Consider the following 12,334-nt stretch of genomic DNA (forward strand, 5'->3'; position numbering starts at 1 on the left):
CCTCATCTAAAACGAATATTTTCTTATTAAAGTAATTAACCTTTCGTAATCAAAAGATGATTACAACACAAACAAACACTGCATAAAGCACAGTGATATTTCCATGTGTATTTTTCTTCCAAAATTATCAAACTAAACTTAAATGCTTCAACTTATGATTTCTATTCAACCACAACCTGATATTTCCACTCGGTTTAATTTTCTTGATACACATATACACTTTTCTCACTCAAAAAAATCCTCTCTCTATCGACGATATCTCTCCTAGCGAATATGATAATATTCAATAGTAATAATAATAATAATAATAAATAAATAATTCAAATTGTAATGATGTCTTAATTAGAAACTCGTCGAACGACAATACATTTCAATCTCTTAACAGTCAAAGCTTAATGACTAATTAACTAGCTATTTGAACATGTCTCCAACTCTAATGGGCGTCAAGATCCGACTTAAACGGGATCAGGTAAGCACCAAAATCATTAGAAAATCCAATACGTTTTCTTTAGGAATAACAATAAATATTAATCTTAGCTTACCATTTCATAACCCGATTAGCTTCTAGATATTTAAATCCATCCCAAATCCTAAATGACTAATCTAGTATGTTAAACGCATCTTTTAATAGAATTCGATCGATAAATACGGATCCAACTTAAACGGATTATGTGGACGGGTATGCATGCTGTAATGTGCATGAATCCGATGGTTGTATTAAATCCTACCCGAAATATGGAGGATTTATCGGATTCCGATGTGGATCCGACCCGATAACCATTTCTACACGTACAAAATAAAAGCCAAGTAGTCGGGGGTTCTCTTTCTGTTCGTATTATCTGCAGAGACGAGGCTGTGCACACCCCCCGCCTCGCTCCATACTACTCTCGTCCTACCGATCTCGATCCCGATCCCGATCCCGCTCCTGCCGTCGCCTCCACGGGGAGAGCCGATTCGCCTCCCTCGCCGAATATCGAGACGATGGGGATGAAGAGATGTTGCACGAGAGGCCGGGGCGTCGGCCGCGGCGTCGTCGAGCTCTGGCACCGCGAGCTCGGGGACTTCCCCCCGAGAGCCTTCGCCCACCGCTTCGTTGCTTCCGAGGTCTCCGATCAAACCCGCGTGTCTCCGTTTCCCCTCGCTCCTTTCTACTTTTTCTTGATGGAGGGTTTCTTTTGGGGATTATGTTCTCTCGTACGAATCGGTCGGTCCGGTTTCTGTACCTACGAGATCGCTTTGGTTTCTTTTTTGTTGAATTATAATCCTAGTGTTAGGGATTTCTAGTTTTTAATCGGTAAAGATTTCTTCTCCCGAATGATGAATGCTTCTATTTCGTTCGATCGTGGGTGGTTCGACGTAACGTGATGAGTAGATCAGAAGACAAACACATTTGCTTTCACACTCTACCTCATCAGGTTTTCTTGGGTATTAGGTTTGGCATGAGAAGATGAGGTGTCTATACAGAAAAAGGTGCATCCAGGATCACAAACTTATTCCAACACAGCAAATCTATTTTAATCATAATAGTGTACTCAATCTGAGTGGTTCGATGTATGCTGTTAATACGGTGTATGTTTTTCTCACAGATGATTTTGGGTTTTTTGGTTGGGCGGAATTTGCTGTTTTAACTCTGCTTTTGTCGATAGTATTTGGGGCAGGGAGAGTGGAATAGAGTCGTGGTACCACTTGTGCCGAACTTAGTTGATCTACCCGAGCCATGCAATATCACAAGCGACATATGCTTGCGAAGAGTCGGCCTAATTGCACTTGCAATAGAGATAAAAAAAGGGTTGATGATTGATGCATGGGAAAACTGTTGCCAGCGCGCAACTGATGCACACGGATTAGGGATTGTGGAAGCCACACTGGAATAGCTGAAGCATTATTGGCAACTTAGGACTCATCGCAAGCGCCTAAAGTATCCAAGTTAGATTAATCTATCAAGGTATATCCAGATACATCACTCCTACTGAGTTCTTAGTAGCCTAGCTGGTAACTAGGGCCATCGTTAAAACAGTGATCTTGAGACATCCAATGGATCAGTTTGGTAAAACAAAAATCAGCAAAGTGTTAGGCAGATTTTGCTTCACTGTGGTGGAGCTGTGCTTTAGTCATGCACTTGTGCTAGGTAGATGAGATGGTAGGGAAAAAAATATAATATAAACTTCCAAAAGAAAACATAGGTAATGAAACTTATGTTAGTTTTCTTTTCATTTCTGTTGCTTACTTTTTAATTGATTGGAAATAATGCTGGCATGCCTCCAGTGGTGACTGCCTATTGGTTAAGAATTTGTATATGTTGTTAAATCATTGGCATTGGCATGGCACTGTTCAGCATGGCTCAGAATGAGACTCACCCTAACCAAGACTTGAACCCTCATTGCAGACTATGAAATTTTAGATCAATTTTAGCTGTCTTTGTGATTTCATCATGTTCTTCATTTTTTTACAGCTCAAGCTATAAAAATGCAAAATTGATTTGCAATTTGTTAGTGTGCTTCATATTAAAAAAACTATGATCAATACGTTGGCTAAGCTTGTGTTAATATCAATTCAACTGCAAATCTAGAGGATTTTTTATTTTGTTCTCAATGCCATCTCTGATCTTAAATGTTTTGTTTGTTGGATTTAGGCTCAAGTTGTTGGGACATGGAAGCATCCAGACATTAACTACTTCTAAACCAAGAAATTTGTGTTGGTTTGATTTTTTTGAATATTCATTTAAAATTTTGTTTAAAGTAGGATGTGGTTATGAGTCTTATGACTGACTCTTAATTGTTTTCTTTGAATTATTTAGACTCAGTTCTGCTTGTTTTCCTGAGATTTCTTCTAGCTATATTATTTGAGTTTATCTTTTCTGAACAGGACCTTGTTCTTCGTTTTGGAGTCCATAGAAAGTTAGACAATCATAGAGGCTGTGTCAACACTGTGAGCTTCAATGCAGATGGTGACACTCTCGTATCCGGTTCTGATGATAGAAAGGTGATTCTATGGGATTGGGATGCTGGCCGTGTTAAATTATCCTTTGACTCAGGCCACTCAAACAATGTTTTCCAAGCTCGATTCATGCCTTACACAGATGACCGGATCATCATCACCTGTGCTGCAGATGGTGAGGTATATGCTGTTACACTTCCTTCTGTGTCTTGTAATATTTTAGATGTCATGTTTTTAATGCATTGCTTTTTATTTTGTATGTCATTAGGTAAGACATGCCCAAATACTAGAAGGTGGAAAAGTGGATACAACATTGCTGGCTCAACATGATGGACGGGCTCATAAATTGGGTATTGAGCCTGGGAGTTCTTATATAATTTATAGTTGTGGTGAAGATGGACTGGTTCAGCATGTGAGTAGTTTATCTTGTTTTGTTTTCTTTACATGCTATTTTCAGCTTTTTATCTACTTACATTGCCAGTTTGGTGCATGTTACACAGATTGATTTGAGAACAAAAACTGCTACAAAGCTATTTACTTGCAGATCGACTTACGGGGCGGCCATTCATTTAAATGCTATTGCAATAGACCCAAGGAGTCCCAATCTATTTGCAATTGCAGGAACAGATGAATATGCTCGAGTTTATGACATTCGCAAGTATATGTGGGATGGATCAACTGATTGTGATTATCCTGCTAACTTCTTCTGTCCCCGTCATCTCATTGGCAATGATAATGTTGGAATTACAGGGTTGGCATTCTCAGATCAGAGTGAGCTATTGGCATCATACAATGATGAGCTGATATATCTCTTCTCTAAGGATCAAGGACTCGGACCCAATGCAGTTAGGGAATCTCCAATATCTAGTGTGAATGCTGATGCTGGAGATAAATCTAAATCAGCTTCACTTCTGTCTCCAGTTGATGGGGATCAAACTGGACCACAGGTATACAAGGGACATCGTAACTGTGAGACTGTCAAGGGTGTGAGCTTCTTTGGTCCAAACTGTGAGTATGTTACTAGTGGTTCAGACTGTGGACGGATCTTTATATGGAGAAAGAGGGATGGAAAGCTTTTGCGCGCCATGGAAGGAGACAAATATGTGGTCAATTGTATTGAACCTCACCCTTATGCTACTGTGATAGCAAGTAGTGGCATAGAGAATGATATAAAAATTTGGACTCCCAATGCTGCAGAACCAGCTGCACCTGTAAAAATAGAGGAGGTAAGAGATTTTTAATGTTCTGCTCATAACCTTTGTCAATGCTGTTACTTTGATTTTTTGTTTGGCTAAGATAGAACTTGCTCATCTGCCATTCATTCCTAAAGTAAGTTGCATTTTCTATAAAGTAAAACGTGTGATTGACTTATTCACATAGAAATTCATCCTGTTGCTAAGGCATATACGGCTGTTTCTGATACATCAATTTCCCAAACAAAAATAAAAGAGGCACATTAAATTCCTGAAGCATTAAACGACCTTTAACTTCTCTGGTGCTTTTTTTATGAAATGGGTGATTGCTTTGCATTTGTTAACTTTGACAATGATGGTGATGATGACATTGATGCACCAGTGGCTATGACGATAATGGTGGCATAGGTTATGGCACTGTTTGCAACAATCATAATAAAAGTTTTCTGATATTATTTCTGCTTGTTTCACCCATGATGACTCTGAATGACATGACCCTTTTGAAATCACCAGTTAAAGCCGCACAAGAGAAGAAGCAGGTTCTTCCGCTTTGCTCTTCCTGAAGACATGATAGCACAGATCTTGGCACTGCAAAGGATGCAGACCAGGTCAGGTGATACAGATGAAGATCTAGCAGCTAATGCAGACTTGATGGACCTTATAATGCATTTAACAAACAGAGATGGTTCCTCCGATGAGAATGGGGATACCTCAGAGACCCCGGGCGACTGTATCGTTAATTGATGCAATTTCGTGTGGTTGCAGCTCAAAAATTTGTACATGTGAATAAAATTCTGCTGTTTAACTGAGATGATTATTAAGCATCTACTAAATTGATCATTAAGTTCTTTATCCCTCTGTTGCTGGCTTGAATTATTAATGTGCTACCAAGAATCGCTGGAGAATCTGTAAATATGCTTTTAACTCATAGTTTCCTTTTAGATAGCATGCTTAATATCTACTCGATGTTATGGAGATCTACCATTAATGTTGATTTTGCTGATTACTGTCACTATAATCTTCCATTCAGGGTTTTGACATAATATTTGCCAGTTTGCTTTCACAAAGTTTTGAGCCAACGAGGCATTTGAGTGTGTAGGTTCCCCCAAGACATTGTCCAGTGAAAAGAAGCATATGAACTCCTTTAAAGGATCGTCAAGTATCTGGTTTACATTTTTGCGATGCTTGGAGGCAGGTAGACATCATCCAAGTGGTCAATATCGAGTAATATAAATATCCCAGGCCGATCCATCAATCCTATGACTAAACTTGCAAGCTTTTAGATATCAAATTTTTGCCCGAGAAAGCAGGTACGCCAATTTATTGTTTTTACGTGAGTGACTTTTTATTAGATATTGGATTCCTATCACATATCGAGCTAACTATATTGCCAGATATCACCAATGTAATCAATCCTCCCCATTCCGATGTACAATAATTTGAAGATTATGCATCATGAATCGACTTTAGAGCAGCAATGATTATAACTGTTGTTTTACATGCTAGTTAGTTCATACTATCCTATCATAACCAACCTATTATTTCACATATCAACGAAATGAACTATTAGAATATCGACATTGATAGCGATTAAATATTTTTAATTTTACATAATTTTATTTAATTTTTTAGTTATGTCATTACACATTTACACTGATGATAGATGTACAATAATTTTTTTAATTTAAAAATAAAATTATAAAATTTCTATATTATATTTATTTTAAAAAAAATATTAAAATTTATAATCAATTGTCTTTCACCGACTTAAGCGGGTCAAGTCGGAAAACCCTCAGCATAAATATATTATGCAGGACCATCGACGGTCAGGAGACGATTCTGCTACCAGGATACAACCTCACAGCCACGAGACAACTCTTCGACTGGAGGACAACCCATCCGCTCAAAGATAGGACGTCACAGTCAAGTAGATCCCGGTTCCTCTACGTGGTCTCACTGCTCCAAGGTCTAATCGACTCTGACGAACCATCTCTCTTACGAACCTTCTACATTGGTTTGCCACGTTAGCACTTCCATATCAACATAGAGGAGAACATAAGGATGAACCTGCACCTTCGATAATAAATTAATTATATTGATTCACCGGTGGATGATACTCATGGTACCATCAGGCCTATTATCTTTGAATATTGTCTTTGAAATGCAAAGATTTTTTTTCCTTGGAAACAAAATGGATGGTGTAAGCCTAATGCTACAAATATCTTTGATCTTTTAGTGCCTTGTCAGGAAGCTTAACGGGTCTGCAACATCGCCACAAAAATCCCCGATAGGAGACAAACGGATCTAGTAGTTCCCAACAAAAAAAATCCATCGACCCCAAACGCAAGCCACAAACAATTGGGTGGACATAGAACATCCACCTCCCGTTGAATCTTTTAATGATAGCACCTCCGTGCGCCTCCACCATTTCTTCCCCCATCCACCTTGATAGCGCACTCATCCCTCACCCACCGCACCTCATTCCGATCCCATCATCTGCCATGGCCGCCATGGCCACCTTCCTCTTTGGGTCTCCTCCAACTTCCTCTTCTTCTGTCTCTTCCTGCCTCTCCAGACTAGGCCAGCCCGCGCCCCTTTCTTCTCACTCCCCACTCTCCCACTTCTTCTCCACCAGGATAAGACACCGTCCGTCATCCCTCGGCAAGCCGGCGTCGTTCTGCCCTCGCGCCTCGGCGGCGGCGAGCGGCACCAAGAGCCGGTCCACAGCCAGCGACGAGCGGGTACAGAAGGTGCACAACGTCGACGAGTTCGAGGCGGCCCTCCGCGCCGCCAAGAACAAGCTGGTGGTGGTGGAGTACGCGGCGAGCCACAGCCCCAACAGCCGCCGGATCTACCCCTTCATGGTGGAGCTGAGCTGGACGTGCAGCGACGTGGAGTTCCTGCTGGTGATGGGCGACGAGTCGGAGCAGACACGGGAGCTGTGCCGGCGGGAGGGCATTGACCGGGTGCCCCACTTCACCTTCTACAAGGGCATGGAGAAGGTGCACGAGGAGGAGGGCATCGGGCCGGACCAGCTGGTGGGCGACGTGCTGTACTATGGCGACAACCACTCGGCGGTGGTGCAGCTGCACTCCCGGGCCGACGTGGAGTCGCTCATCGACCAGCACCGCGGAGCCGACGGCAAGCTGGTGGTGCTGGACGTGGGGCTCAAGCACTGCGGCCCCTGCGTGAAGGTGTACCCCACCGTCATCAAGCTGTCCCGCTCCATGGCGGACGCCGTGGTGTTCGCGAGGATGAACGGCGACGAGAACGACAGCTGCATGGAGTATCTCAAGGACATGGACGTGGTGGAGGTGCCCACCTTCCTGTTCATAAAGGACGGCCAGATCTGTGGAAGGTACGTCGGCTCGGGGAAGGGGGAGCTCATCGGCGAGATCCTTCGATACCAAGGCGTAAGGGTTACCTAAATCCATCAACACTACGTCTATATCTATGTATATCATCTTGAATGCAACGACAATCGACTGTATTTTTTTGTTCCCATCAATCCTAAACAAATTGTGGGAGCCATCACAAGAACGAATGTACACAACACCTCACTTGGTCCTGCCCTCTATGAATGTAGTTCACTTGTTGGTCCTAAACATTGCTGTGTGAGAGCTGAAGATGATGTTGCTTCACTTGTTGATTTGGTTTTGGCACGCTATATAGCATATGCCATCGCCAAATGGGGTAATTATCTATTTCCTTTGCTGCCGCTCTTCGCAAGAACGAATGTTGCTTTAAGATTTGTGCTTTATCAAATTCCATTGTAGCACAAGGCATCCATCCTAGTCAAAGTCACCTTCCGTATATACTACACACACATCATATATATATATATATAGTATGATGATTGGTGTTGCGTCGCCCGCTCAGCTGATCGCAACCCGACGATAACCAAATGCGGCTCCGGTGACGGAACCCCATGAGCGGCGCCGCCCGTTTCGTCGACGCCAGAGCCCGCCTCGTGTCCGTCATCGATGCCTGCCATGGCGACCCCCGCCGCCTCAAGCGGGTCCTCGCGCGCGCCGTCGTCGCCGGCCTCCTCCCGGACCCCTTCGTTTCGGCCCGCGCTGTTGCAGCTGCAGCACCCTCCGACCTACCCCTCGCCTTCCTCGTCTTCCGCACAGCCGCCCCCCGCCCCTCCGCCTTCGCATTCGCGGCCCTCATCCGTGCCCACTCCGCCGCCCCGGACCCCTCCCCCGCGTTCTCCCACTTCGCCCTCATGCTCCGCTCCTGCCTCTACCCCGACCGCTTTGTCCTCCTCTCCCTTGTCCGCGCCTCTTCCCGGCGGGCTGGCGCCTCGCGCGCCACAGCGCTGTCCCTCCATGCCGTGGCCCTCCGACGCGGCCTCCTCGGCGACCTCCACGTCGCGACTTCCCTGCTCCACACTTACGCCTCCGTCGGATTGCTGAACGCGTCCGCGAAACTGTTCGACGAAATGCCCCTGAAAACCACCATCACGTACAATGCCCTCATCTCCTGCTGCGCAAAGTCCGCGTGGCACGACTACGGCCTCCACCTGTTTGCGGAGATGATCCTACACGGGACTCGCCTCAACGCTGACACAATTGTCGCGGGCCTCTCATGCTGCGCCGGACTCGGTGCTCTTGGACATGGACGGAGCCTGCACGCTCTGGTCTTGCGCCGTCTTCCTCGTATGACTCCAGAAGTGGGCACAAGCGTTCTGCACATGTACACCAAGTGCGGCAGCTTGGAGGCCGGACGGAAGGTGTTCGATGAAATGGAGACTACAAGGGACGTATCGGCATGGACAGCCATAATCGGCGGACTGGCCACGCATGGATGCGGTGAAGAGGCCATGGCATTGTTCGAGAAAATGACGGAGGAGGGGGTTGCACCGGACAGCATGGCCTTCACCAGCGCGCTGCATGCGTGCAGCCATTGCGGCCTCGTCGAGGCGGGGATTAAGCTTTTCAACGCGATGAAGGGAGTCTACGGAGTTGAGCCGAGAATGGAACACTATGGAACGATGGTGGACCTTCTTGGCCGCGCCGGGCGGGTGGAAGAGGCGAAGCGGGTTGTGGAGTCGATGCCTTTCAAGCCTAACCGTGTCGTTCTGGGTTCTCTGCTCCATGCTTGCGTCGTTAATGGGGAGTCGAGGCTGGGGAAGCGGCTGGAGAGACAATTGTTGAGATCAGAATCAGAAGCAGGGGAGGAGGAGGGAGGATTCTTTGTAGGCGTATCGAATTTGTACGCTAAAGGTGGGAGGTGGAATGAGGTAGGCTGGATCAGGGACGAGATGGTGGAGAGAGGGGTGAAGAAGGAGAAAGGGTTTAGCTTGGTAGAGGTTCATGGCAGGCTGCACAAGTTTTTGGTGGGAGATACGAGGCACCCATTGACGATGGAGATGCACAGAATGTTACATGGATTGGATAGGGGAGCGATGCTTGGATGATCATCTAGGAGAGCAGATAAACGATAGCTGCTTCGATACCTCAAACGCGGCATCCGTACTGCATCTCTTTCGTACCAAAAGTTTGGTGCACGGCAGAGACTTTCAGCCGCATTTCATCGAACAATCTCTCGGCGGCACGGACGATCCCAAAAGTTCGAATGCATCGTGACGAGGCGATTGCAGCCTCAACCTCTTCAGCCTTTCGTTGTAGGACGACAAGTCGTCGAAGGAACATGATCATGAAGAGGACGGTGAATTGATCCGCCCACGCGCCTGCTTCCTGCGTTCGACGGTTGGAGTCGACGGCTTCGGCTTAAAGCTCGGCTTGCTAATGTTCACGTGACACCGCGACTGTTTTATTATTTTCCAATCTTTGTTGGTGGGAAGGAAAATTAAGTTGATATACAAAGATTTTATCAAATCATCATGGATCAAAATTCTACTTTCCCCGTTACCTTTAGAAATTTTTTAATAAAATTAGATAATTATATCATTATTAATCAGAGATTAAATATATTAAATTAATAATTTAGATTTATCAAATTAATATGTCAATTATTTTATTATTAAGTCAAATTCACTTTGGAACTTGTTAGGGCAAAAGGTTGTTCACGTCGTGGTCAATTTGATGTAGTTTAGACTTGTTTACGTAGGGTTATTCGAAGTACTTCCAATGCACACTACTGTAATAGGTGCATTTCATGTTATCATCGCTTACCACCTGCTCATACTGATCGCCTACACGTGATAAAGCTAGCACCACCCCTTTGTAATCCTTGCCCATGACCCCATAGTCATCACCACCCCTCTGTGATCCTTGCCCATGACCATGTGGTGTAGAGGTGGGTTCCTCCTTTTCTCGTCTACGAGGGACCCACCTCGGACGAAGGTGCTTGCGTACCTTTTCTTTCCTTTCTTTTTCTTCTTCTTTTTCTTTCTTAAATAATTTACTAATAGGCCTCGAGGCTAATGGGTTGGGTTAGGCAGTGGTCTACCCACCTCGAGTAAAGGAAAGGTCAGCACTCGACCTCCTAACTTCGGGATTCTTTCTCCATGGCGAATTTACTGTCATGTGGATCGAATTTTTCCGATTCATGTACCTCAGGCATATTTTATCTTATATTTTTCGCTGTGGCAAATTTTTTCTTACGCAAGTTAGGTTTTCACCATACACACACATTGGGCACATTTTGTCTTGTTCCCCGTCGTGTTTGGTTTCTTCTTACGTGGGTTGAGTTTTTTTGACACATACGTCTTGGGCATATTTTGTCTTATATCTTTTGCTATGACAGATTTCTTCTTATACGGATTAGGTTTTCTCGATGTATATTTCTCGGGCACATTTTGTCTTTTGTCTTTCACTATGATGAGTTTCTTCTTACACAAGTCGGGTTTTCACGACAAACATGCCTCGAGCATAACTTTTCACTACGACGGGTTTCTTCTTATACGAATAGGGTTTTTTCGACTTATGCTATGGCAAGTTTCTTCTTAAGTGGGTTTGGTTTTCCTAACTCACATACCTCAGGCACATTTTGTCTTGTGCCTCATGTAGTTTTTTTTATGTAAGTTGCATTTTTTCGAATCACGCTCGAGCATATTTTATCTTATGCCTCTTGCTATGGTGGGTTTCTTCTTACATGGGTTAGGTTTTCCTGACTCACGCACCTCGAGTATATTTTACCTTGTGCTTCTATTGTGATGGATTTCTTCGTATGCAGGTCGGGTTTTCTCGACTCACATGCCTCGAGTACATTTTGCTTTGTGCTTCCGCTATGATGGATTTCACCTCATGTGAGTAAGGTTTTCCTGACTCATGTACCTTGGGCACATTTTTCCTTATGCCTCCATCATGACAGACTTCTCCTCACACGAGTCAGGTTTTCCTAACTTATATATCTCGAGCACATTTTGTCTTGTGCCTCCCACTATGACGGGTTTCCTTTTACATGGGTTGGGTTTTCCTGACACAAGCGGCTTAGATACATTTTATTTTGTGCCTAATGTTGTGATGAGTTTCTTCTTACATGGGTTTGGTTTTTTTGACACATGCACATCGAGCACATTTTATCTTGTGTCTCCTATCATGATAGGTTTCTTTTTATATAGGTCGGGTTTTCCCGACTCACGCCTCTAGCATATTTTATCTTATACCTCCTACTACGGTAGGTTTCTTCTAAAGTGGGTCGGGTTTTCTCGACACACAAACCTTGTGTTGGGAAACTTAGGGTGACATCACATGCATAGCGGAAGAATAAAAGATAAAAACCCTAGATTTTCATAGAAAATGATTTTTTATCGTTGTGCAAAGATTTGTGCCAAAAATCTATAAAACCGAAAAACCACGCATGTTAAGGGATATATGTTACATAGGAAGATCGTATATCCTTGAAATTCTATAGATCTATCGGAGAAGATGAAGGAGATCAACTATCATTCTCTCTAGTGATGATCCACATGGTAGGGGCTGCAAAGATGCTCCTCAAATCGCTGCACAATCCTCCTTTCCACGCGTATCATAGGATTAATAAGGGGCTAGCCCTTCTTGTTGTCCACATGCTCCAAATAGGGGCTACTAGCTAAGGAGGAGAGGGAGAGGAGTATAGGAGGTTGCAGCCAAAAAGTGGTCTTGCCTATGATCCTTTGGTTCCCTCTTATTTACAGAGGTTCCTATAAACTTACCATAATGGATCATGTCCTATTGGGTACTGGATCTTCATCCAACTATCCAAGCCTCTTAGAGTAGTGGATCTCTACCCAATAATCTCTTATTGGCTCTTAT

The 12,334-nt window shown here is 44.2% G+C and overlaps 3 protein-coding genes across 3 annotated transcripts; all 3 read left to right on the forward strand.

Moving 5' to 3' along the window:
• The first annotated feature begins 834 nt into the window (after positions 1-834).
• LOC135643997 (uncharacterized) lies at positions 835-4,982 on the forward strand. Its single transcript, XM_065161337.1, has 5 exons — positions 835-1,104; positions 2,866-3,117; positions 3,206-3,349; positions 3,438-4,163; positions 4,644-4,982. Exons 1-5 carry the CDS (start codon positions 982-984, stop codon positions 4,872-4,874), a joined length of 1,476 nt encoding a protein of 491 aa, XP_065017409.1. The 5' UTR covers positions 835-981; the 3' UTR covers positions 4,875-4,982.
• Positions 4,983-6,555: 1,573 nt separating this feature from the next.
• Positions 6,556-7,735, forward strand: LOC135646013 (thioredoxin-like protein CDSP32, chloroplastic). The gene has a single exon (XM_065165063.1). It carries the CDS (start codon positions 6,632-6,634, stop codon positions 7,556-7,558), a length of 927 nt encoding a protein of 308 aa, XP_065021135.1. The 5' UTR covers positions 6,556-6,631; the 3' UTR covers positions 7,559-7,735.
• Positions 7,736-7,959: 224 nt separating this feature from the next.
• LOC103994432 (putative pentatricopeptide repeat-containing protein At5g59200, chloroplastic) lies at positions 7,960-9,983 on the forward strand. The gene has a single exon (XM_009414760.3). It carries the CDS (start codon positions 8,059-8,061, stop codon positions 9,550-9,552), a length of 1,494 nt encoding a protein of 497 aa, XP_009413035.2. The 5' UTR covers positions 7,960-8,058; the 3' UTR covers positions 9,553-9,983.
• Positions 9,984-12,334: the final 2,351 nt, after the last annotated feature.

This window comes from Musa acuminata, chromosome BXJ3-8 (assembly GCF_036884655.1).
Source record: "Musa acuminata AAA Group cultivar baxijiao chromosome BXJ3-8, Cavendish_Baxijiao_AAA, whole genome shotgun sequence".
In the NCBI taxonomy this organism is placed as follows: domain Eukaryota; kingdom Viridiplantae; phylum Streptophyta; class Magnoliopsida; order Zingiberales; family Musaceae; genus Musa; species Musa acuminata.